The sequence below is a fragment of the Dunckerocampus dactyliophorus genome, chromosome 2 (assembly GCF_027744805.1).
Source record: "Dunckerocampus dactyliophorus isolate RoL2022-P2 chromosome 2, RoL_Ddac_1.1, whole genome shotgun sequence".
Classification (NCBI taxonomy): Eukaryota; Metazoa; Chordata; class Actinopteri; order Syngnathiformes; family Syngnathidae; genus Dunckerocampus; species Dunckerocampus dactyliophorus.
In genome coordinates this window covers 47,512,644-47,538,708 of record NC_072820.1, presented here as the reverse complement: position 1 = coordinate 47,538,708, position 26,065 = coordinate 47,512,644, and the positions used below count along the sequence as shown (strand labels likewise).

Genomic DNA, 26,065 nt, shown 5'->3' with positions numbered 1-26,065 from the left:
TCAGAATGTTCAAGTAGTTCACTGCTGCCACACAAGAAGGTTTGCAGTGAGAAGTAGGGTGAAACTGTTTAATCCACCCCGGTGTTACTGCTGAACAGGCCCTGGAGGTGGAAGCTCTTCTATGTCAACCTGCAGAACTCACCACCCAGCTTGGGGAAATACCTGACCCCAGTGAGACGACTCGTGCAACAGACACACTAAGGCTTCAGCGCTCCTGCCAACCTGGAAACACTCGCACCAAACACAACTCTGGATCCAATGTGAGCTACAGTCGTGACACAGAGGGAGGTGAAGACCAATCTCAGGTAACAATTGAAAGCAATTGGCCACAAATGTGTAATGTAAAGATGGATTACTCTGTCAACATCTCAACATCATTTGTTTCTTTTATCCCATCTTTCCAGGAATTTGGAATTGGCTGCCAAGAAACGGAAGCAGATGATTTTGTGTGCGACTACCACCTAGAAATGTTGAGTCTGTCTCAAGATCAGCACAACCCTGCTAGCATTCAGTTTGATGATCTGTCATGGCAGTGTCACTTGCCTTCACTCAAGCCACTGGGCCTCAACATCATGCTTAACCTCTGCAACACCAGCGTTACCCAGCAGCTTTGCCGCTTCTCTGATCATTTATCCAATCTGGCAGTGCAAGAGAGCCATGGCTGTGTGCAGCCGGTTTGCGTTCCTTGGGGGCTCTGTGAGCTCTCAAGGCTCATAGGTAAGAATTGAGTCTGCAGTGTTGAGTTTTTTCATTCATCCCTCTTAACCAAGCTCTTGAGTTCGGGTCATGAAAGTGTGATGAGTGTGTTATACACTATGCTGTGTGTGTCAGGGTTCACTCCCGGTGCAAGGGAGCTGTTTAAACAGGAGAGCCACCTGGCTCTTTATCAGCTGCCAACTGGAGAAAATGCGAAAGATCTGCCTTCGAGACGTCTGCATTACTTCACAAAGCGTCAGCCACCTCTATCCCACCTGATCTCCCTCTTTGTACGAGACTCTTCCTCGAGTGAGTTACCACCCAACTTGCCTCCTTTTTGTTTTCACTTTTTTCTGTTGTGCTGCTCACTGATCATTGTTGCTCAACGTTATGGAAAATATTAAACAGTCATATTTGTCCTGGACAGTTAAAAACTTGTTTAAACTCTTTGTGATGCTTGACCCGGAAGAACAGTAGGTGGCACAATAGATGATCAGAAAGCCAGCAATGTTTAAATCTTTGTCTTTTTGATTGTGTCTTTCATCAACAGTTAGGATTTCACACTTTACTCGATGGTTGTTGAACGCACCACATTAATGTCCTGCGAAATGAAAAAGTGGAACTGTGACACTGCCACAGATAGATGTATTATTCCCTTTCTTATTTCACCTCATCCTTGTTCCCAAATGCTGATGCTGTGTATGTGTGTGGGTGGGGGTCGTGGGGTTTGTGGGGGTTTGAGATGGTGTAGCTTCTGGATCGGCAGGTGTTTCTGTAGTTGAAGGCAGAACTGAAGTCCACAAAAAGGATCCTGGGGAGTCCAGGTGCTGGAGGAGGAGGAGGTGCAGCAGGCAGGCCACAGCATCCACTGTGCCCCTCTTTGCTTTGGAGGCAAATTTTAAGGGGGTCCTTCATGCTTGAAAACATGCTTGAAGACTTCTTTATGGAAAAAAATATGAAAAACTGTTTAATGTTGTCATACAATTACAAAAAACAGCCGTGGACGCACATGCCTCTTGAGCCATACTTTGGACACTCCTGCTGTAAACGTACTGACTGCTTGCTCGTTCTAGAGCTGTCGATGCTAATGTGAGCGTTGTACTCAATGCAAAGGAAACTGCACTTTTTTCCCCATTATGTGGAGTAATTAGCTGCGTCTTTTTTAGCTGTTTTTATATCTTTACAATGCACAGAAACGAGAGCGCTCACCTCACTCAAAAAATTGTGACGCCTGGATTTTAGAGATAAAGTGTGATTAAACACGTTCATTTCAATGAAATACAGTAACGCATTTGGATGCAAATGAAACAGAAAATATGCATGGCTATTTCCACGGTGACTGTTTCATCCACTTTCTTCTCATGTATTTTTCCATTTAGTACTAAGACTGCTTACTGTGTTGAATCTTTTCATATGTACAGTACATGTTTTCCTCTCTCTCACCCCAGATAATGTCCAGATGCTGTCCCATGGTACAGCCGACTTGATCTTGGAGGCCTGCACTGACTTTTGGGATGGAGCTGATATTTATCCACTCTTAGGCTCTGACCGGTGCGAAAATCTTTTTTGTGTTTTTCAACATGAATTTGCTGTGTGCGCGCGCACATGCACATTCATATATACGTACAGTATATGTACAACGTGTGTTGGTAGTAATATTTAAACATTATGGTGAGTGGGAATTGACATTTGCACCAGTCGTAGTTTGCAGTTACTTGGGTGATAAACATTGACAGTATGTCTGAATGATGACCACGTAACACATAATATATGGTGGCTGAGGTCAAAATAAATTGATAAATGGTACACTGGTTGACTTATAGTTAGCCAGCATAAAGCAACATTTTACATGGAGCCTTATTAAGTGTTTAAGTACATTGATATATGCCCCCCCTCTCTTTCTTTAGAAAAAAGATTCTGGACTTCTACCAACGTGCCTGTCTGTCCGGTTATTGCTCAGCCTTTGCCTATAAACCCATGCAAGTTTCATTGTCCAGCCAATTGAATGGGAAGTGTGTGGAGCTGGCCCCTGGACCCTGTCTATTCTCGGGGCTGGAGCTCTCCTTCACCACTCCCATCAAATACAATTCCTGCAGGAACAGTTGGAGCTCAGATGGTATGTAGAACGGATGCAACACATCCAAATGTTGGTCAAGCGCCTTTAGAAGTTGTAGCACAATATTGCAACCTTTTTTTAGGTTATGAGTTATTTTGCACTTGAACAGCTTGTTCCCGTGGAGTCAAATAGTATACAAATAGCTTTTTATGGGTCAGGTAGGTCCTTGAGATGTGGTGACAACAGCATGGGCCAAATGTGTTTTTTTTTTTTTGTGGGCCCAGCCAGAATACGTGTTTTGCACCATGAAAAATGACAAAAAATTAGGGGTGCACGATAATTATCAGCTCGATATGAGAGATTTATGATGCCATACCAATAAATCCAATAACATTAAAAATAGCTCTGATAACCGATAATTTTAAAAAAGCGCTCCAATGAGAATGGAGCAAATCAAGCGCTCCTTTTTTCTTCTGCCTGTAACGTTAACGGCCTCTCGTAACTTCCTCTGATGATCACTTGTAAACAAACATTCACTTTCCGAGGAAGACATTTCACATGCTCGTTGTACCAAATGCTCTGTGATGAGGGGGGGGGAAAAAAACCTGATCACCCAGCTGAAACGCTAGTGCCGTAGCATTTGAAAAATGCAAAAGGTTTGCCAGAGACCTCCGTGGTGTCACACCGGCTGCTCGGAGTGTGTGCCTGAGTACAGTGCACCTTGCTCCCGCTCTTTACTCTGGATTTCCTGACCTCAGTAGTTGCACACTGGCTTCTTGGAGCATGTGCCCGAATATAGTGCACATTGCTGTGCCACAGCAGGTGGCTCCCTCATAGTAGTGATGTGGTCGTAGTAATCAGACATGTAGTAATGTCATGATATTTGATTAGGACAAATCAATAGGTACAGTTGGTCAAATCCTAATTTGTTCTTCTTACCTCCAGCTGTGCACAAACTAGTTAAATCTAAATGAAAAAAGTAGATCTAAGAATAGTTATCGGTACAATATCAGTCTTGAGAAGCATAAAGTTGTCGGTATCGGTCTCTGTTTGGAAAAAAAAACCAAAAAACGTGTTCCATATGATGGTGGAATGCCAAGCTCTTAAGATCATGTTAGTTGCAAAAACAGCATCGACAAAGTAAGTATTATTTGTGTTATGAAACAACTTTTCCTTTTTTCCAACAGAAGGAATTGGTGAAGGAGTGGAACGTGAAGATTGTGTTCAAGCCCTGAGCGGACAGATATTCATGGGAATGGTATCATCCCAGTTCCAGGCTCGGCTGGATACCGTCAGGCTCATTGATGCCTTGATCACTGCATGCATTCGTTTTGTTTACTTTTCCATGGAGGATGAACTCCGTAGTAAGGTGATGACACTCTTGTATTGTTCTCGCTTCACAAATCCTACTTATAGTAAAAACTTACACATACTGTATGTTTAACACATAAGAAGCCATAACACATGAAATGTGCTAAAATGGGCCCTATACGGTGGGGTGGCAGTGGTTCAGGAGGCAGAGCAGGTTGTCCAGAAGCCGTAGGATAGTGGTTGGATCCCAGCTACCTACATCCCAGTCACTTGTTCTGTCCTTGGGCAAGGCACCTAACCCACCTTGCCTCCAGAAGTCGCTTGGACTAGGACAGGGGTGTCCAAACTTTTTCCACAGAGTGCCGCGTGCAGAAAATTAAAGGATGCGGTGCCACTTTGATACTTTTATGTATTTTTTTATTTTGTAAAAAGGCTAAAAAAAAACTTATAGATATATGTAAAGACAAAGCTTTCTTTTATTTAGTTATCAGTATCAACATTCCAGCTTTTTCTCTTTGCATTTTGCCTTTTTGCTCTATTTTTCTCATTTTTGCTGATTTTTTTTTAAACTTTATTTCTACAATGTGCTACAGGCCAATAAAAAAAACTAACTGTTGACCACAAATGGCCCCAGGCTGCACTTTGGACATCCCTGGGCTAGCAGAAAGAGTCAAGAGTAAAAAGGCATAAGGCCTCAGCTTAGAAAAGGAACCCACAACTGAAAGAAAAGGATTGAAAATAATTGTCTACAGGTGCGTCCCGTCATCATCATCCCTGAATAGATCTGAAAAAAGTGGAAGTAAATGAAATAAGAAAACAAATGCACACTGCCTTAACTGAACATAACAATGTCATAAATGGCTCTGGCTTCTTATAGCTTCAATTTAACTGTTTCCACGAAACAAAAGGCACCTTTTTTTTGTTCCTTTTGTCAGTTGTAAGTATGTTTTTAATGTTACTTTTTTCTACAAGACAAACTTACATTTTAGGGCCATAACCATAATTATAACAATAATATTCGTATTCATGTTTGTTTTAAAAAATGCTACTCTTCCTTTTTGTATTTGTTGAAATTTGTTTTTGAGCAGGCCCTCTGGTGGATGAATTTGTACATGGAAGGACTGTGTGAGGGCAGGGGCAGAACGTTGAAAACATACACAATAGGGGTGTCACAAGAAAAAACTTGTGGGCATTAGGCCTGGGATGATGATGATGATAAATTAATTAATCACACAATAAATGAAAATGAACTGCATCATTTTGCCAACCTCACTGTATTGCCACGTGCATGCGTGTCTCTTTTCATTGTCTACTGCAAACGGGCAGTAGACTTTCAATATTTTTTGACGAATAATAGGCCATTGTCAACCATGAAACACTGATCATTTATAGAGTTTGGGAGCGATGTTTGAACCGCAATGTAGCAAGGGACGACTGTTCTCATGTTAGTCAAATACTATATACGTACGTCCATGTTTTGTTTGTACAGGTTTTTGCAGAGAAGATGGGTTTAGAGACAGGCTGGAACTGTCATATCTCACTGACTTCAATTGGAGATGGTCCCTGTGAAGCAGTTCCTTCCAGCCCAGGTCATGGTTCTCTTCATGATGACTTGAACCAAGGTATTGTACTGTTCATGTGTTCACCAATGTTTTGTCATCTGGGTTGTTCTTAGCAAATAACACTCAACAGCATACTGACACAGTTAAATGCCAAGGTTTTGGAAGCATATTTCTACTGTAGGTATGTTACAATCCCCACACTGCACAGCACTGAAAACCTGTCACTGTGTGTTCGGGAGTACTGGAGATTCCCTCAAAAATGAAGCTTCATCGTTGGGTGTACAATGTGTATTTGTAATACTTTGGATACCGGTTTATCATGTTTGTTTAACTTTCCCCTTCAATTTGGTATCAAGTTTATATGCATACTTAATTCCTAGGGATCACGTCGTGAGTGGGCAAAAAGGTGAAGGTGAAATTTGACTTGTCCAAACAGAAGGATTGTGTCATCAGACTGGGAGGGAAAAAAAGTGAAGGATTATTACTTATCTGTTGTCACTGCTCACGTGAAATTTGATCAAAACCACACCACTGTGGAGAAAAACTGGACAGATGCTAGGTCTGCTTCCAGACTACTGTAGAGGTGCCCATTAACAAGGCACCGACCCGCTGGCCCCCAGAGGTTGTTTGTTCTACATGTCTTCAAAAAGTGTGTTTCTAGCTGTTATCAACCGACTAATTAAATATGACATAGATTCACGAGATGAAGCAGATGGACCACTGCTGCCAGAGGAGGAAGCACACTCTGATCTGGCCAGCTTTCAGCCAACAGATAGTGATGTGCCCAGCTTTCTTGAAGACTGCAACAGGGTAACAACTGTGTGTGGGTGTGCGTGTGCGTGTGTGTGTGAGTCTGTGTACACTTCTTATCAAAAATGTTAAGACCAGTTGAGGGAATTACATTTTGCACTGTTGGATCTTAAGGAGATTCTAAGTCGAACTTCAAAATGCAAAAAGAAGAAATGGGAGTGAGACAAAAACACAAGCATTAAAGTGAAATAGGCTGTTCATCAGCTGATCAAAAGTTTAAGAGCATAGCCTTTTAAAAGCAAAGTCTTGGGGAAAAATGTGGATTGAATTATTTACACTGTCATGATCTCTTGATTGTAAAGGCAAAAAAAGCTTTCTGTTTTTGAACACAGTGGGATTGTTGAGCCACATAATCGAGAACTCAAGCAGCGCCATTGCAGCTGAGGTTGGATGCAGTAAGACAGTCATTTGAAACTTCTTTAAATATCCTGATGTTATGGAACAAAAAAGTCAAGTGGTAGACCCCCAAAAAAATCCTTCGGTCCTGAGCCGGGGGATCCTGTTGGATGTCCATCAAGACACAGGACCATCCTCAGCCCAAATGAAGGTTGTTACTGGTGCAGAGTGTAGTCCAATAACCATCAAACACCATCTGCCAAAGAACATCTTCAAAGGCCTCGTCGCCTTCAACACCACAAAATTGCCCATTTGTAATTTGCAGGAGAGAACCAAACACGGGACATTTAAAGGTGGAAGAAAGTTTTATTCTCGGATGAGAAAAAAAATGTAACCTTGACAGTCCTGATGACTTCCAACGTTACTGGCATTACAAGGAGATCCCACCTGAGATGTTTTCCACACTGCACAGTGGAGGGGCCCATCATCATGATCCTTCAATGGAACAATGGAGCTTCAGGTTGTGCAGGGGCGTCAAACAGCAGCTGGCTATGTGGAGATGTTGCAGGGGGTGTCCCTCATGACAGAAGGCCCTCGTCTGTGTGGTAATGACTGGCTTTTTGAATAAGACAACGCTGCACTTCACAATGACCGCCTGACAAAGGACTTCTGCCAGAGGAATTAGCTCACTCTTTTGGACCATCCTAAGTGTTCCCCTGATCTAAATCCAACTGAGAACATTTGGGGATGGATGGATGGATGAATGGATGGCAAGGGAAGTTTACAAAAATGGACATAAGTTGCAGACTGTGGATGTCCTCCATGAAGCCATCTTCACCACCTGGAGCAACATTCCCACTAGCCTCCTGGAAACACTGGCATCAAGCAGGCCCAAACCCATTTTTCAGCTGATGATCAAGAACGGTGGAGCTGCTCATCACTGACACCTTATTTTTAACATTTCTATTTTACCCAAACCATTTTTTGTCTCACTCCCATTTCTTCTGTTTGTATTTTGAAGCTCTGCTTAGAACCTTCTTAAGATCCAACGGTGCAAAAAATGTAAACTGTTGCAATTTTTCAACAGGTCTTTAAATTTTTATCAGGAGTGTATTTGTTATTCTTGCTTTATGTCTTCAGGCAAAGCTTCCTCGTGGCATTCACCAGGTTCGACCTCACTTGAAGAACATTGATAATGTGCCTCTGTTGGTGCCACTTTTCACTGACTGCACCCCTGACAGTAAGTCTTCTAAACCGTATTGAATTATTGCACTACTCTTAAAGATTTTCAAAGTAAGGCAATGTTCACATTGTGAAGACAGTTTTTGCATATCCTTCTTGTATTCAGCTTGAGTTTAGGAAGCTCAAACAGCACATATCTCATGAATGTTTACTAGAAGCATCCATATATGGTCTTTGTTCACACTTCTGGCGCGTGTTGATCAAACCACATCGTGAACGTCTGTTTATGTGCAAATGATCAGATCAGATGTGTTTAGGGATATAAATCTCTAGAAACTGGTTACCATGCGATTCAAAAACGATACATTATTAAAACATTGATACAAAGATACAAACAATACCATTCGATGCAGTACAATTCTACTGTTACATTTGTTTATGGAGACATTAATCTTACATTATAAAATAAAGAAGCCAATTCTATAAAAATGGCATTCTTACAGTATTTTCAAATGTGTAAATGAGCACATCACATCCCCAAGCATGCTGTAAGTCAGGCAATAGCTTAGAATTCACTTCCAAACACCCTTTTTACAAAACACACACACACACACTCTTTTACACACATTTTATCACACTTTTCTTAGTCTGGCGACTTCAGCGACGTGGAAGTATGACACCGCGGGTCTTGCAACATGCAACTTTTATTCTGCTACCTTTGACAAACGCAGCAGTTCAAACAAAAATGCTCATGAATCGCTAATAAATAATAAAGCAAATAAATAATAAAGCTAATGAATGAGAGCTTTTACTGCCATCTCATTGTGTGCTGTGTGTGTGCTCGCTCACTTCTGACTTTGTCACATTGACACAAGCCACACTGTAAAATCCAGTAGCACTCTCAACTCAGATAAATAAGTAGAACACACTTATTTTTTTTTTTAAAGTTCATCTCACTTGAGTTTACCAAATAAACTGTAAACATCTATTGTGGTCAACTGTTAAGTTCCATTTAATTGGTTTTTTTCAATCGGTTTGCATGTTCTTTTAAAGTACGGTTAACTAATGGATTTTACAGTGCACCAAATAGCTGTCCTTGGCTATACTTTCTGGTAACTAGCAGCTCGTAACCCAAATTGTAGCTTGCAGTTCAAAGCAACAAAAAAAAAAAATCAGCTGGGAGACTGCTCACATCTAAAAAAAAAAACACTTGTTAGTTGGGATGCCAATGTACCACTGTATAAATGACAATAAGAACATACCTGCATTGCTCCAGTACTTTCTCACTTCTCTCCGGCATTCAATGTACTTTGTGACACATCAACTCACAGCGACAGTAGATCCAAATAACTTTGGTCTTGTTGAGAGAGCCATCTGCCAGGGCTTTGAAGCTGAACTTACAATTTAAAATACCCTTTTCTTTCTCCATTTCTGCTCAATATTTGTTCCCACCTGTGGCTCCACATCCACTGCCACACTGCTGCATGTCCTCAAGCTACGGTGTGTGCCAAGGGTCAAACAGGACGTGCGAACGTTAATCGTGCGTCAAAAAATGGTGCCGTAAAGTCCATTTCCTCTTTAATTTTGTTAGCCCTAATATAAATAGAAATACTAAATGGTAGAGTTGCACTCAGGTTTGTGTGAATGATTTAATTGCTTGTGTTGATTAAAAACGGACTGGTGACTTTACATTTGTGATTATAAAAGTAAGCACTTTTTTTTCCAGCCATGTGTGAGATGATAAAGATCATGCAAGAGAACAGGGAGGTTACATGCTGTTTGGGAAGCGCCGCTAATTTCCGGAACAGCCGCCTGTTTCTACAAAGTGACCTCAGGTAGTATGGACACACGAGCCTTGCTCCTTATTTTTTGCATCACAAAATATTCAATAAAGCTGGTAGTAAGCGGTAGTGTGTGAAGAACTTAGCATTTAGCTTGACAGTGCACGCTTTATAAGTTATGTTCAAGTCCTATAAGAGCATGGATTTAAGCTTATGTCTACATTTCACTGGATAATGTGGCCTCTTCCTCCCTAGTATTGCTCTGGATCCGATTTACCCGTCTCAGTGCTCACGGGAGACGTTTGGTTATGCCACCTGGAGTCCTTTCAACAGTAACACAGAAGGTCTGTCTCCTCTGAGACTCTCAGGGCAACTCAACAGTCTTGGCTGCTCTGTCACCTTTCACCAAGGAGAGAGCGTCAGCATGATCAAGCTCATAGAGCAGGTTCAACACACACACGTGCTCAGTCAAGTTAGGGGACTGCATTACGTTCTTTTCTTTAATTGGTTGGGGTGTGACTCTGTTGCAGGCACGACACACAACGTACGGCATTCGAAAGTGCTTCCTGTTTTTGCTGCAGTGTCAGCTCAGTCTGGTCATCATACAGGTTAGACGGAGAGACTTAACGTACTGATTTAGCTTGCTCATGCATTATTAGCTATCTGATTTAAGATCAAATCTCCATTAGAGAAAATTAAATTCTTGTTGACATTATACAATAGTGCCTTTTTCATGTACAGTCAAATAACAAGTATCTCTTGTTTCTGCAGTTTTTAGCCTGTTTAGCTCAGCTCCCTCCTCCCATGAACACCACTGACATCCTCTGGCTCTCTTGTTTCAGCTGCCCACTGCTAAGGTGCAACCACAGAGTACTTCAATACAGTCAATATATATGTATTTTTTTTTATGTTAGTACTCAGCACTTCATATTGTTTTTGACAGCATGTCACTTCTGGGAAAGCCACCAGACAGTTCAGTCATGACAGTTGCCACTGGGAAGAACCTCGATGCCATTCCAAAAAAGGTAGGATCTCAAAGTACATTCTGCATTTTCTCAAGTGGATTAAATTGCTGCGTTTCACGTGATGTGACATCCGGTTGTTGTCGGCCCCGCCTCAAGGAGATGGTGGGTGCAAATAAGCGGAAAAGAGCAAAAATGCTGCACACATGCATCGTTTTCGCATGTCGAAATTGTTGAAATATGTATTTCGGGAAACTCTATTACTAAGAGTCCATCACAATGGGGAAAAAGTTTAGGAAATAACCAAAAAACTCTGAGAAGCCACATTAAAACATTGTTGGAACTCGAAAATGTAAACTGCAGAAAGAATTGCCTCGTAACAGAATACTATAGATTTGTAATTCCCTCATACTACTTCATCTAGATCACATGTGTCAAACTCGTGCCCTGGAGGGCCGAGACGCTGCAGGTTTTCTCTCCAACCAGTTTCTTCAGCAGGTGATTTAATTGATGAGCTATTTCCCTCAAACTGAAGGTGTTGATCATTAAAATCACCTGCTTTAGTGACTGGCTGGAAAGAAAACCTGCAGTGTCTCGGCCCTCCATGGCACGAGTTTGACACCCCTGAAGATGTTCTATCTATGTAAGTGGACTTTTAGTCAATAATCAATAAACGCTGTGAAAACGAAACGGAAAAGTAACATGAAAGAGGGGGAACGTTTGGAACATGTTTTGGAATTTGTGAAGCGTGTTGTTGACACATGCCTGCATCAACTGGGGGATCCACATACCTCGGCCTGCCTCACTGTCGCTGCCGCAGACAGGTTTTGATTTACGCAGCAATACGGGACAAAGTGCGTCTCTTGTCAGTTCAGTGCCGGTGTTGGCAACCCTACGTGACACAGAACACATGTAGGATTTGCTGCCGCACAGTTCAGTTTTTGAGAACGGCTTTGAAAGGCATTTATCGGCATACGCCGATCACATGTTTTTGACGGAAATCGGCCAATACTAAACGGTGGCCGATTGATCGGGACATCCCCAGTGGATACCTTTTTTTAACTTTTTTTTATCAGCATCTGCTACTTTGGGCACGGAGTTCACTAGAGCTTCACAGGTTGCCTCTGGAATCCTTTACACTCCTTCATGACGACATTACAGAGCTGTTCTAACTGTAACTGTGTCTGTATTTCAGTATACATGTAATGATCAAAAATTCACATTGGCTGCTGGTTTTTCTTCTTTTTGGCCAGACTCAAAACTACTTCCTTGGCTGTTTTGTTTTGAAGTTTGGCCTGACGGTATGTGCTTATTTGTTGGCCTTTGGCTTCACACTACAAGAGATCTGTCTCAGAAGCACAAACGTAACCATGTTGGAGAACACAGCTGGAATTTGCCTGCATATACTCACAGCCAGGTAAGAACTTGGGAGTTGTCATTCCCTGTTTATTAACCAAACCATTTTCTCCACCTAGCAGGTAGAATTAATCTGAAGCCTCAAAAATGTTTTTGCTCTTTTGTGTGTCAAATGACAGTCGTTAAGATAAAATGGACGACGACAGTTGTTTGGGTGGTATCACCCTCATTAGCATTCCATTCAGATGTAAGGTTAGTGATGCACAAGCCTGAAACGAGGATGGAATCTTTTAGGAAGGGATGAAAGGACAGCATTGTAAGTGGTTGAGAGATGCTGTCATAGACCCCCCCTGTGTTCAGAGATGGTTTCTCAACTTTAATGTAGATGGCCTTCCTCTCTCCCCTTTCAAACCATCTGTCTTCTCTTTTTAGAATCTGTATATTTTTGTCCTCAAAAGTGTTAGCCCCGTCTGTGTTGAGCCATGTGGAGGCTCAGTGGATGCTTGGTTTCCATCCTTCCATTTTCTATGCCGCTTATCCTCACTAGGGTCACAGGCGTATGCTGTAGCCGACTGCTCCCCAATATAAACATGGGTGCATTCCTCACTACACTGGACAGCGTGATATTCTCTTCAAAATATACTTTTTTTTTATTGATCTTATGTAATATTCTTTTTTTTTGCATATCTGTAAGCCATAATCATCAAAACTGCACAAGATAAAGGCTTTCAATATTTCACTGGTGTAATGAAGCTGTATAACGCGAAGGTTTCACTTTTGCAAATGTGCCAAAAAATAGTAAAATAGAATTGAATAGAAAATAGTAACACCGTTACTCCCAACGTGCTCTATAATTAACACAACATTCATGCAGACTCCACACAGAGAGCTCCAGGCCGAGATTCAAATCCAGAGCAATTTGGCGCTGAGGCAAGCTTATGACGCCGCTACCAATTCAGTGTCGTCGTTGGAAAAACCTAAAACTACAAACACAACTACAGGAAAAAAAGTATACCTGGACAGACCAATTCAAACCTAACAGTGGCACCACTGGACCATGGTGCCAGTGGTGGCATCGTAAAGCACGAAACTAAAACCTCAATTCCTCCTGAGTCCATGTCATCAGCATGGAAATGGACATATGAATGATATCATTATCAATGTGTGAAGGAGTGACACCAAGGCTATGTCCACACCAGCACGGGGATTTCAAAACAATTTCTTTGCCTTGTGTCCTTTCGTCCACACACAAACGTAGGATTTTGTTTAAAAAGCAGCTTTTGGAAAACTCGGGCCATTTTGAATTGCAGTTTCAGCGTCTGTGTACGGACAGGTAAACTGTGCTTATTGTCATTAGAAATGTGTGACATCATTTCATGCATTTAAACCTAATTAACAACAGAACAGAACAGCAATATTGACATTGACTTATACATAACATGCACGGGACATGGGGAAAAAATGCATGTTGTTTCCAGGGCTCTGTGTAAATGATTTTAAAGATAATGTACACAGCATTGTATGTCTAATGCAGGAGTGTCCAAAGTCCAAAAATGGCCCACGAAAAACTTTAGGTTGGGGAAGAAGTCATATGGGAATAAAGTTAAAATATTTACAAAATGACCCCCCCCCCCCCCCAGCAAAATGGGTGAAAAAGAAAAGAACAAAGTTGATATCCACTATAGCAAAGGTTCATTTTTCACTCTATGGCCATCGCTGGAAAACGTTTGGACACCCCTGATCTAATGCCACTAGTGTTTTCTTTGGAACACCAGAGTGGAGACAATGTGTGTTTTTGAAAATATCCGCAGTTGATGTGGACATGGCCAAAAAGAAAATGTGCTCATTTCAAGTTTTCTTAATAATAAATGTATCTAATGAATGAACTGGTTCCTTTAGCTCTTCAGACCATGCTCCTCGTTGGTTTTGTGAACTGTCCAATGGTCTGCTGTTAACTCAGAAGGTCATGACGGGTTTCCTGGTCTTACATACAGGTAATTGCACTGAGCGGTACATCGTCAGTATAACAATGATTGGTTTTATATTGTCCTTTTTTTTTTTTCAGTGGTGATCTCTCTAAGCTACGTCCACCGCTCTCAGCCTTTGTGGCGAAAGAGTCCTTTCAGCAACACCTGGTGGTGTCTCACTGTACCTGTGGTGTAAGTTGGAGCCTTCTTCTTCTGAGGAACAAACATACATTTGCAATAATCATGCTGTCTAATCAGCATCTTGATATGCCAGACGTGAGGTGCATGAATTGTGAATGCTGACTAACATGGATTTAGACACATTTGTGAACAATATTTGCGAGAAGTAGGCCTTTTATGTACATAGGAAAAGTTTGACATCTTTGAGTTCAGCTCATCAACAGTGGGAGCAAAAACAAAAGTGTTGCGTTTATATTTTTGTTGTGTAGGTAGCCTGAATGTGATGAATATAGAAATGACTCACAAGTCAATACACACACTCTTAGGATGCTCCGATCAGGGTTTTACCCTGCCAATTCCGATACCGATCACATGGATTAACTGTACATTTTTCAGTTTATTTATGAGTGCTATTGGACAGGGCCGCTGTTAGACAATTCCAAGGGCCGCTGGCAAATAGGGAATTATTAAAATTATTATTATTATTATTATGTTTGGGTTTTTTTGCCTTTTATTTTTGTGAACCGATTTTTGTATGATTTGACACAAATCTGAATTTAATTGGATGCATGTTTTGCATGTTAATACGAATACATAATACGAAAACAGCCCAGTAATAAATTTTTTGGCTCAAGATGACAAAATTAACTAAATCTGTCCTGCTTAACTTAAGAGAATAAATTGAGTGTCCAGGTTGCAGAGGTGTCCAACTTTCATCACTATTAGAGCTGTCAACTATTTGTGTTTTTTTTATTTATGACTGGCAACCTTTCAGTTATACACTACTTTATTTACCAAGCACATCTCCACTCAAACAGTGTGGCCATCATCTTTATGCTATTTTGTGCTCATTTGTCAATATATAAAGGCATAAAGTCTGAATTCAACAGTTATCATAAAAAACTACCAAGAGTTGAAGCCTTCTTTGACCCTTTGGTGAGCTACTCAAAATCATCTAGTGAACTAGGAGACCCCTGTGATAGGATCACCATCATACAGTAAGGCTGGACACACTATGTGTTTATGTTCATTAAACCACACACAAATAGTATTTTGAGGAAAAGACATAATTAGTATCATGATACCCTGCGATTGGCTGGCGACTAGTCCAGGGTGTACCCCGCCTGTCGCCCGAAGTCAGCTGGGATAGGCTCCAGCATGCCCCTGCGACCCTAATGAGGAGAAGCGGTATAGAAAATGGATGGATGGATGGACAACAAGAGAGCAAAGTTGTTCAGTGACACGTGACATCCACTTCCCCCGTGGGACAAAAACGACCTCTAAACTAACCACATTGCTTTGTTTTAAAAGCAAAATGTCACTGTGGTAAAAGTCGCATTTGGAGTCTGAAGACGAGGAGCTAGGTGTATAGCTCCGCCAGTGAACAGCTAGGCAACTGGTGTAAAGAAAGATGCAAGAAAAGTTGACCAGCAATAGGTTTGATAAGGGAGTGATGAAACACGCTGGCATGGATTGGTGTAGCCTGTCAAGCTTTCAGACTAAAGCCATTAAGGTTTTACAGACTAGTGTTGATTCTCGTGGCAATACAGGACAAAGTGCGTCCCTTGTCAGCTAATGCGGGTGTTGGCAACCCTACGTGCCAAAGCACGTGTATAGGGTTTGCCACCGCACGCTGATCGGGTTTTTTTAATGGAAATTGGACGATATTACTTGGTGGTTGATTGATTGGAGCACTCTTAAGTATGTGGGCTCTCAGACATATTCTGTCAGAATCAGAATGATAAATGCAAGATTTTTTTTCTTTTCAGGTTTGACACAATTAGCTTGCATAGTTTCATGGTGTTTTTTTTTTTTTTTATCTTTGGGGTAAAACAAAAAAAGTGCTAATTGTATGATGTAACTAACTCTCCTCCAGTCTGCTCAGCCAGGTAGTCCAGGCCACAGTGGATTACCAGTTGTGGCGTGACCGGGACAGCCTCCTGAACTTTGGACTGGGTGACATACCTCTGCTTGGATGGCTGCTGGTGTGTCTGTCTCCTCTGCTGGTAGTGGTGGTCAATGAGGCAGTCAAGCTGCATGAGATAAGGTATGAACCGTGGCACATTGTGTATGTCATGTCACTAGGGATGTGTGCAACGGAGCTGAGGTGTTTCTGATGGCCTGATCATACTTTTATCACGTTCTGTCATTTCCACAGAATAACATAGCTCACTTGGAAACACAATAAATCTTATGTAAGGTGGTAATCACACTCGAAGACCATTAATTGGTTGCGAGGGGCAATCGCATGAATGAAATGTGTTTATTACAAACGTGAATGTAGTCCCAGGTGGTTTTGGGTTCACTTTGAGTCTTTGTATTTGAATTGATTGGGTTACCATTAGTTGAGGGATGATTGCATTACCGTCATTCTATGACTTGCCACGTTGCGTCCTTGCATATGCGTGTGCCAGAGCTAGCATTTCACACCAGTTGAATGTGCCGCGCTGTTGGTCTGAAGTAGGCCCATGTATGGTACGACTGACCTATATATATATATATATATATATACAGTATATATATATATTTTCTCCAGACACTGGTAAATTCATGCTTCTCAAGACCATTACTGATAACGGAAAACTTTTTAGATTATTTATTTTTTATTTTAGATTGAAGTCTTTGTAGTCCTAGACATTTTTCAGAAACTTTTTTTAAAGGCACCAATATTATTTGTTTGAGTTATTTGCAAACAACTAAATAATCCTTTGCCACACGAGAAAACAAGCTTTTTAACATTGTCATTCATCAGTTCATGCTCAAAGACGAGATAGGGCAGCTCGAGTGGATGAAGACAGCTGCGATGCAAACTCTCTCGCATCACAGCGGTCTTCATCCACGCATGTAAACACTCGATTCGATTCGAACGGAGAGAAAAATACAGAGCGATTGAGAGGGTTGACTTTTTTTGTGGGCAACGGTTTTGTGATGTTTTTGTGTGTAAAGTGCTTTGAGTGCCTTGGAGGTGGAAAAGCGCTATACAAGTGAAAGACCATTACTGTTTTGAACACATATTGTTTTGAGACGCAAAACATAAACATACAAAAAATTTGATTTCTAACTGTATATTATTTTTTTAATCAAATAATGGCCCATATTTCCAAAATTGATATCTATTTACCAGGAGTATCGCAAGATCTCACAAGATTAAAACAAACAAGATTTGTTGTTGTGAAAAAAAACTGTCTTGTGGGCACCTGGCCTAGGACGATATGAATAAATTAAGTAATCACACAATAAATGAAAATGAACTTGATCATTTTGCTTGCCTTAATATATTGCCATGTGCATACGTGTCTGTTTTCCTCATCTCCCGCCTCCAAACAGAGAGGAAGAAAGTTCACTCTGTGCATTGGTTTCAGTACCTTGGCGCGTTTGTTCCATACAACAACGGTGTGAACAGTGGGCAGAGGCGGGGTCGGTAGCATACACACAGAGTGCAGAAGAGTGTAACATAGCAGGAATGATTGGTAGATTGCAATATATTGCCATATTTTTTTTTGCATTTTACTTTTCTTAAAAGTAAAGTTAAAATCTTGTCTCGTTCTTGTTGACTCAATCTTGTGTGTTGTCTCGTGGCACCCCTACTATTTACATAAAATTTGATGTACCGTAAATTCTGGTGTATAAGCCGCTACTTTTTTTTTTTTTTACTTTGAACTCTGCGGTTTATACAGTGGTGTGGCTCAATTCTGATCTCGTGACATCTCCTTTACGACAGAACTACTTCTACTACTGATAGGGGCGGCATGGCTCAGGTGGTAGAGTGGATGTCTATTCGATCCTCTGTCCACCTGTGATCGTGTTGAAGTGTCCTTGGGCAAGATACTGAACCCATAGTTGCTCCTGATGCTGCGTAATCAGTAGGTAAATGTGCTAACAGTGTCAAAGCGCTTTGAGTGCCTTGGAGGTGGAAAAGCACTATACAAGTGAAAGACCGGAGGTCAGTATAACAGTCTGACTCACTGTGTCATCGTTCAAAGAACACTTTACTTACAGCACTAAATTCAGCAACACAGCAACTTCTTACTCGAAAGGCGTATATACAAATATACAAACATGTCCCAGTATGACTTTGAAATAAAGAAAAATCCAACATTTTAAAGGTTTTACATAATGCATTACGTCTGAGACATCCTCTGTCACACCTTTTCCCTGTCTTTTGGTCCTCTGGCTCCCACTGGTGGGCAGAAGCAGCATTGTAGCCATTTTCTACAAGTATGCTTTCCTCCAATGAAATGGTTTTCTCACATGCAAATGCATTATGGTAACCCTTTAAAATGTTGGGTTTTTTCATATAAAACTTGTATTGATACATGTTTCTATATTTCTGAGGTATAAGGTTTGAGTGGTAGTTGCTGTGTGATCAATTTAATGTTGTTGTTGAAACCGTGAGTCAGACCGTGAATGACTTCCTGCAATTTCCAATGGGTTGACAAGATTGTAGTGAGTTTATTCATAACTCATGATTGGCTGCTGTCAAATAAGGGTTGACAAGATTGTAGTGAGTTTATTCATAACTCATGATTGGCTGCTGTCAAATAAAGAGCTGATTGGTCCTCGGGCTCGTGCACACCACAATATGCCATTTTATGACGTGGACACATGCAGCTTATACACCGATGTGGCTTATAAAAGAACAAATTAGTTTTTTCCTCTAAATTTAGTGGATGTGGCTTATACACCAGAATTTACGGTAGTTATTTATGATTTTTTTTTTTTTTCAAGGATTTTTTTTTTATCATTGCAACTGAACATTTCCCGCAGCCCGGTTTGGCCCCACCCACGGTCTGATACTGGGCCGTGGCCCGGTGTTTGGGGACCCCTGATCTAAGGCGTCTCTAATGGAGGGGGTGCTTTGTGGACTGAAGTGACACTCGTTGCAGCACAACAGTCACAACTTTGATGTTGTTGATGACTCTTCGGGACACTTAGAAACTCACTCACTTGTTCATGTTTTGCTAATCTGGCTTCTATATTTGTCATGTGGTCTTTCTGTGACTTCCATCCATCCATCTATTTTCTATGCCACTTATCCTCACTAGGGTGGTCATACCTTCCACACGAGGATAAGGGTGTTGCGCTCCAGGCTGAGGATCTCGCAGCGGTATTCTTTGCAGAGTTTTACAACAGGTTCTTTGGTTGCAGATAATCCAGATTCCACATTCAGAGATTTGACAGCAGTTGCTTGCAGTTGTTTTGGTTGAAATTTATAAACACTGACCTCTCCTCTTCCTGCTCTGGGTGTGGAGGGGGTGCTGGCATTTGTAGAGCTTCTGGACAAGCATGCTTGTGTATTGGCACAGCTTTGAAGTTTTTGGCAGAATATGTGTCACCTGGGGTTCATTTGACAAGGGACCGCAACGTAAACTGACCGATTGGGCCACACACGGCGGCCTAGTGGCTAGCATGTTGGCTAATCTGGAAGATGTGGGTTCATATCTCCGTTTGGCCATGTCTGTGTGGCGTTTGCATGTTCTCTTTTTCCTCCGACATTGCAAAAAATATGAATGTTAGGTTAAGTGGCGACTCTAAATTGTCCATGGGTGTGAGTGTGAATGGTTGTTTGTCTATATGTGCCACTCCAGGATGTACCCCACCTCTCGCCGAAGTAAGCTGGGATAGGCTCCAGCATACCCCCTAGTGAGGACAAGCAGAATGGAAAATGATTGACAATGAAAAGTAACAATCGTCCCACACTATTTTGTGTTTACTGCATTGTAAATAAAGAATAATAATGGACAAAATGATGATCTTAAATTATGAAAGCAGCAGCGTTGCTTTATATGATGTTGACTTTTGTCATGATTGTCCATTTCAGGGTGCGAGTTCGCTACCAAAAGAGACAGAAGCTGCAGTTTGAAACAAAGCTCGGAATGAACTCTCCATTCTGACGACGTCGGTGAACTACCAGTGTCCAAGTAATATCTGCCAGCAGCCGAAGAAGGCCAGCATAACAACTCAACTTAGCACTGACTGGCACCACAAACATCAGCAGCAACGGATGCCAACAAGTCTCCTTTTTCTTGGTTTTATTACAAATGTCTAAGCTGGGGTCTCTTTTCTTGCTGACTCTGCATGATTTTACTCAGCACATGAAGACTGTATTGTGACATCAAACGTGAAAGATGATTGATGATGATTTTAATGACTTTTTAAAGATGTTTTATGGTGGAAGAGAACATGACACTGTGTGATCACTTACTTGTTGTCACTTGCCCTTGTATCCATTCCAAAACTTTATTTATAGCACACATTTTTAGCAGAGGATGTCAACTGATTGTAGATATTATGATAATCAACCCTACTGAAATGACAATGACACTTTTGCTAATTGTGACACGTGTATTTAAAGGGGAAACATTAGATTACTTTTAAAGAAAGCCTCTTTTGAACGGGTTTTCTGGAACAGTGTGTAATTATGTGTACTGTTAAAGCTCTTTTTTGAGAATATCACATATGAATAAGCGAAGTTGCACTGCCTGTGCTGTCAAAAATCACTTTGCAAATAAAGACCATAACTCCAAAGTCTATTATGTGTCCTGTGGCCAAAAAGGGGGCTCTCTTGTACGGTGGCAACAGCACAAACACAATTACAAAAGTGAAGCACAATGGAAAATGTCCATGACAAAAGTTTGACAAAAAAAAGGCTAAGTGGACCGCCACTAGATAACTGGGATTCATGTTCTTATGTGCACCAATGTTGTGTGTTTTATGTGACATACTGTACTCTGTGTGTGTAATAGGCATGTCACAGGACACCCAACTCTTGAGATGAGACGATGCATGAGATACATGAGGACGAGATGATATTTTAACAATTTTAAGAAAATTACAATGGAAAAAAATAAGACCGCACAAACATTGCAGGTGTGTTTTGAAATATTTATTGTCCAACAAAAGACGCTACAACTACATTGTCAACATTTTTTTGAGACCAAATAAACCACTGTTATAAATAATATATAATAAGGCAATATTTTTTTAAATATGCCATATTTCACTCTGTAAAGTTGCAGAATTGGTGTTTGTGACGTATTTCCGCACAGGCGATTGGTAATGTTAAACATTTGCAGCATTTCTTGAAATGCTGGCTTTTCAACGGTATTAAAGAGCAGCATTTCTTTTGCCATGACTTCTGTGAACACACCATTTTGTGCTGTTCCGTTTGTATTTAATCAGTGAGTGTTGACTGTCGGAACACGCATGCACAGTTTTAGTTATCGCAAGACAGTTTTTTATTTTTCTGAGAAATCTTGTCACGTTTTAATCTCAAGGTCTTGTGCCATCCCTAGTATATAAGATATATATTTAAGGGACATCACAGTTGAAAAAAATAATTCCGATTTTTTTCGGTTTTCAAACTAATTAATCATGATTAATAACCATTTGCAACTATTTCTGAAATATGCCCATTTTACTGTGTTGTATGAAGAGAAAGATAAATGGCAGTACAGGATTATGTATATTTGTATGTATTAACAGCTCCAAATGAAGTAAACATTTGAATCAAGCTGAAAGATAGCACATGTTTGAAAATCTATTTACCAAATGCAGAACATTTGAATCACACTTGAAAGGTGATATGAGCAATGAAGGGTTGCCGTAAAAGACACCTCATCATTTAAATTGAATTCACGTGTTTTGAGTATATTTTCTGGGATGTCGGAGCACACTTAAATGCAACATACTAGAACGGACTACAGACGTGTTTGCGACTTGGAGATACATGGATGGTGTTGGAATTGCACTGCTGTTGATGTGTTCAGGTCAGAATGAAGTTATTAAAGCAGACTCAGCGGGGATGCTACACTGTACCTCCATCTGCCGCGTGCCTTGCCGTGATGCGCGCATTCTTTTATTACATAAAAAAAAGGAACACAATTAATGGATAACCAACTTACCACGGTTAATGCATTATTTTTTACAGTAATTTATTTTTTACAGTATATATATATACAGTTAGAAAAATGAAAAGACCAATAAATACAATAACATTTAAAAAGAATCATCAACCGGGTTTGTCTAAACTAAATCAAATCTATTACTTAAGGACTTTATCTTTTGAAATGTTCAATTTTAAATAGTTTTAAATCATTAGTCCAATGACAGAATGACAGAAGTGAGTGTTTACTTTGAAGAATCCACTCTTACGAATGAACAATTTACCTAACAAAAAAAGAACATGAACATTTCTAGATTTCTGTCTTTACAAATACAGTATGCCAAACTTCATATATGTAACAGTCAACGAGGATAGCACCTTCCCAAAATAAACGCACTAGGTCACATTCCAAGAATAAAACCATAACACAAAGTACAACTGGCAATCATAAAATTAAGTTTTTGCTTGAGAAAATCTTGAGCAGGCACATCCTGTTCAGCAATGGAGTAGGACATGTTTGTGTTTCCGTTGAGTGACGACATGTCCAAGATTGACCAATCAGACGAAAGTAGGTTAAAGTGGCACATGCGCACAAGCGAGTAATTTGTTGATATCCTGTTTGCTAGTATTCTCGTCTTTGCTGTTTTCATTTGTTCAACAGTTTAAGGCTACTTTTTGTTTTATTCCAAAGCACCGCTAACGTCAACGTTATCTATATGAAGGGCTAATGGAAGACACACGGGATCTGGTGAGTAAAATAGCAAAATTCAAGGCCGCAAGCCTTCGACTACGTTGGCTTTACTTTACACAATCCTTTGTTGTTGTCTGTTTAGGAGAGCTAGCGGCTAGACCATCATATACCACAAATTACTACGATAAGCTAGCATTTACCATTTTAAAGCTCTAGTAATAATAACCACACAGTCACACTTGGCTCAACTTGTTTTTTTAATACTGAAACGACTGAATCTCAATTTTATCTAAATGCTTTTGCTAGCAAACTACGCTAATGCTACTTATCGTCTTTGTACAGTATGTATTATCTTTATTATCCGTATTATGCAGACATGCATAGATAGTTACACCACTGCCACAACTGGAACATATATAACTATTCTTTGGGTTTAATGTCAAACTTGACTTATTATGAGTCCTTATGTAGTCTTTATGAAGCCATTCTCATATACAGACCTGATCCAAATCTTAGGACCAGTTGAAAAATTACTAGAATTTGCATTTTGCACATTTGGATCTTAATGAAGTTTTAAGTAGAGCTACAATATGCAAAAGCAAGAAGGGGGAGTGAGACAAAAAACATTTGGAACTTGTAATTTAAACAAAAAACAACAAAAAAAAACTGAAATAGGTTGTTTATCAGCTGATCAAAAGTTTAAGACCACAAAAAGCCAAAATCTGCTCAAAATGGTCATTTTCTGTCAGGCATTCCCACTGTCATGCCCTCCTGATGGTAAAGCTAAGAAGCTTTCTCTTTTTCAACGTGGTGGGATTGTGGAGCTGCATAAGCAAGGCCTCTCACAGCGTGCCATGGCTGCTGAGGTTGGGAGCAGGAAATCAGTCATTCTACATTTTTGGAAAGATGAGCATTATGGAACAAAAAAGTCAAGTGGTAGACCCAAAAAAATCACACCTGCGCTGAGCCGGAGGATCCGATTGGCTGTCCATCAAGACACAGGGCGGTCTTCCACCCACATTAAGACCCTTACTGGTGTTGACTGCAGTGCAATAACCATCAGACGGCATCTGCGGGAAAAGGCTTTAAAAAAACAAATTCAAAGACCTCGTCTCCTTCAACGCCACAAAAGTGCCCGTTTAGACGTTGCCAGGGAGCATCAAACATGGGACATTGAAAGGTGGAACAAAGTTTTATTCTTTGATGAGAAAAAATGTAACCTTGACGGTCCAGATGGCTTCCAACGTTACTGGCATGACAAGGAGATCCCACCTGAGATGTTTTCTACCCGGCACAGTGGAGGGGGGGTCCATCATGGTCTGGGGTGCTTTTTCATTCAGTGGAACACTGGAGCTTCAGGTGGTGCGGGGTCATCAAACGGCGGACGCTTACGTGCAGGTGTTGCAGCGGGCATCCCTCATGACTGAGGGCCCTCGTCTGTGTGGTAACAGCTGGGTTCTTCAACAGGACAACGCTGCAGTTCACAATGCTGGCTTGACCAAGGACTTCTTCAGGGAGAATAACATCACTCTTTTGGACCATCCTGCATGTTCCCCTCATTTAAATCCCATAGAGAACATTTGGGGATGGATGGCAAGGGAAGTTTATAAAAATGGCCATCAGTTCCAGACAGTTGATGCCCTTGGTGAAGCCATCTTCACCACTTGGAGCAATGTTCCCACTAGCCTCCTGGAAACACTTGCATCAAGCATGCCCAAAGCCATTTTTGAAGTGATGAATAAGAACGGTGGAGCTCCTCATTACTGAGTCCTACTCAGAACAGTTTTTGTTCTGGTTTGGAGAGTTTTTTGTTATTTTTTGAGTGATGGTCTTAAACTTTTGATCAGCTGATAAACAGCCTATTTCAGTTTAGTTGTTGTTGTTGTTTTTGTCTCACTCCCCCTTCTTGTTTTTGCATATTGTAGCTCTACTTAAAACCTCATTAAGATCCAAATGTGCAAAATTCAAATTCTAGCAATTTTTCAACTGGTCTTAAGATTTTGATCAGGAGTGTATGTACATGTGTGTGTGTGTGTGTGTGTGTATATGAATGTGTGCGTGTGTGTTTATACACTGTAGTGTGTGTGTACATCTATTTATTTATTAAAAAGTCATGCATATTTAAAGCTTTGCCTTTTTAAATACAAAGCTTTGTGTTATTATTGGTTCTTGGCGTCAACATTTCAGCTTTCTCTCATTGTGGCTTTTGCTATAGTTTTTACAATTTTTCTGTGTTTTACATTTTATTTAGTCTCTGTGGTAATGCAATGACAAATAAGCCACGGGCTGCGGATGGCCCCCGAGCTGCACTTTGGCCACCCCTACTTTTGTGGATATTCGTCTGGGTCGGGCTTGTGGCGTGGGCTCTATGAGCAAACAACACCTCGGCTTTTTGGCTCAGTGTCGTGGGCGGGGGATGGTGAGGAGAGAGAAACTGGTCAACACAACTCTAACGAGCCGCAGCTCGAAGGTTTTTTTTAGTGGTGCATGTCAATGGAGTTATATTTGTGCCTTAATTTCGAGGTAGCAAAGGCAGATTTGGAGCCATATTAACTTGCAATAACTACTGTTGTATCGCTGCGGTGTCACTCATTCTCTCTCATGCTTAACCTCGCGGCGAGGTGGTCTGGTGTACGTGCGCTGATACCTCTGGTCGGGTTGTGTGCCTGTAGGGCGGCGAGGCGTACGGGTATGTTGAGTGGTCAAAATGCATGCCTGTTGGTCGTTCTCCGGCAGGGGAGGGCACTGTTGTAATAACACTTTTTATTTGTCCAATATTCTCATGATCGACCAGCGAAGTCCCAAAGATTGACCAGAGCTACTGGTGAACCTTGGTGTTGGGGATCATCAAGATGTTTTCTGGCAAAATTGAGACGAGCCTTCATGTTCTTTTTGTTCCGCAGTGGTTTTGGTCTTGGAACTCTGCCAAGCAGAGTTATTCTGCCTTATCATCTTCCTATGTATTTAAAATTGGCAAAGAGTACATTTAAAATGCAGGAAGTGAACAAATGTATTGTAATTGATGTGAAACGGATGTGGGGTAGGATTAAATAAGCTTTGCTTCTTACTACTCCCTTTTGGACATGTGGAACTGTGAACTGTAATATGTGATGTATTCAAATGTAACTTGTATGCATGTGTTTTAGAATATTTTTAGAGGATCGTGTTCAGTCGGCACACAGAATGACACAGACACATCAAGGTATTTTAGCCTAAACAAGGGCGTATTTATTTAAGCATCATCACACAAGATATATGATTGCAGCGAAAAAGCCTCTTACCTACGCCAA

General features: G+C 40.8%; 2 protein-coding genes across 6 annotated transcripts in view; both read left to right on the top strand.

Annotated features, from left to right (window-relative positions):
* The window catches only part of tmem94 (transmembrane protein 94), a 49,952-nt gene extending 28,283 nt beyond the window's left edge, over positions 1–21,669 (top strand). The window contains exons 14-32 of the mRNA XM_054767379.1: positions 99–305; positions 405–717; positions 832–1,005; positions 2,145–2,247; positions 2,604–2,812; positions 3,940–4,121; positions 5,553–5,685; positions 6,320–6,435; positions 7,912–8,011; positions 9,680–9,788; positions 9,990–10,179; positions 10,265–10,342; positions 10,506–10,591; positions 10,678–10,759; positions 11,950–12,113; positions 13,952–14,046; positions 14,118–14,211; positions 16,076–16,246; positions 20,021–21,669. Coding sequence (XP_054623354.1) covers positions 99–305; positions 405–717; positions 832–1,005; positions 2,145–2,247; positions 2,604–2,812; positions 3,940–4,121; positions 5,553–5,685; positions 6,320–6,435; positions 7,912–8,011; positions 9,680–9,788; positions 9,990–10,179; positions 10,265–10,342; positions 10,506–10,591; positions 10,678–10,759; positions 11,950–12,113; positions 13,952–14,046; positions 14,118–14,211; positions 16,076–16,246; positions 20,021–20,093 — 2,679 coding nt within the window. The 3' untranslated portion in view covers positions 20,094–21,669. The remainder of the gene's footprint in view (positions 1–98; positions 306–404; positions 718–831; positions 1,006–2,144; positions 2,248–2,603; positions 2,813–3,939; positions 4,122–5,552; positions 5,686–6,319; positions 6,436–7,911; positions 8,012–9,679; positions 9,789–9,989; positions 10,180–10,264; positions 10,343–10,505; positions 10,592–10,677; positions 10,760–11,949; positions 12,114–13,951; positions 14,047–14,117; positions 14,212–16,075; positions 16,247–20,020) is intronic.
* Positions 21,670–22,669: 1,000 nt separating this feature from the next.
* mbtd1 (mbt domain containing 1) overlaps positions 22,670–26,065 on the top strand; it is a 62,678-nt gene continuing 59,282 nt past the window's right edge. For all 5 annotated transcript variants that reach the window (XM_054758478.1, XM_054758489.1, XM_054758518.1 and 2 more), the window contains exon 1: positions 22,670–22,832. In XM_054758478.1, coding sequence (XP_054614453.1) covers positions 22,812–22,832 — 21 coding nt within the window. In that variant the 5' untranslated portion in view covers positions 22,670–22,811. The remainder of the gene's footprint in view (positions 22,833–26,065) is intronic.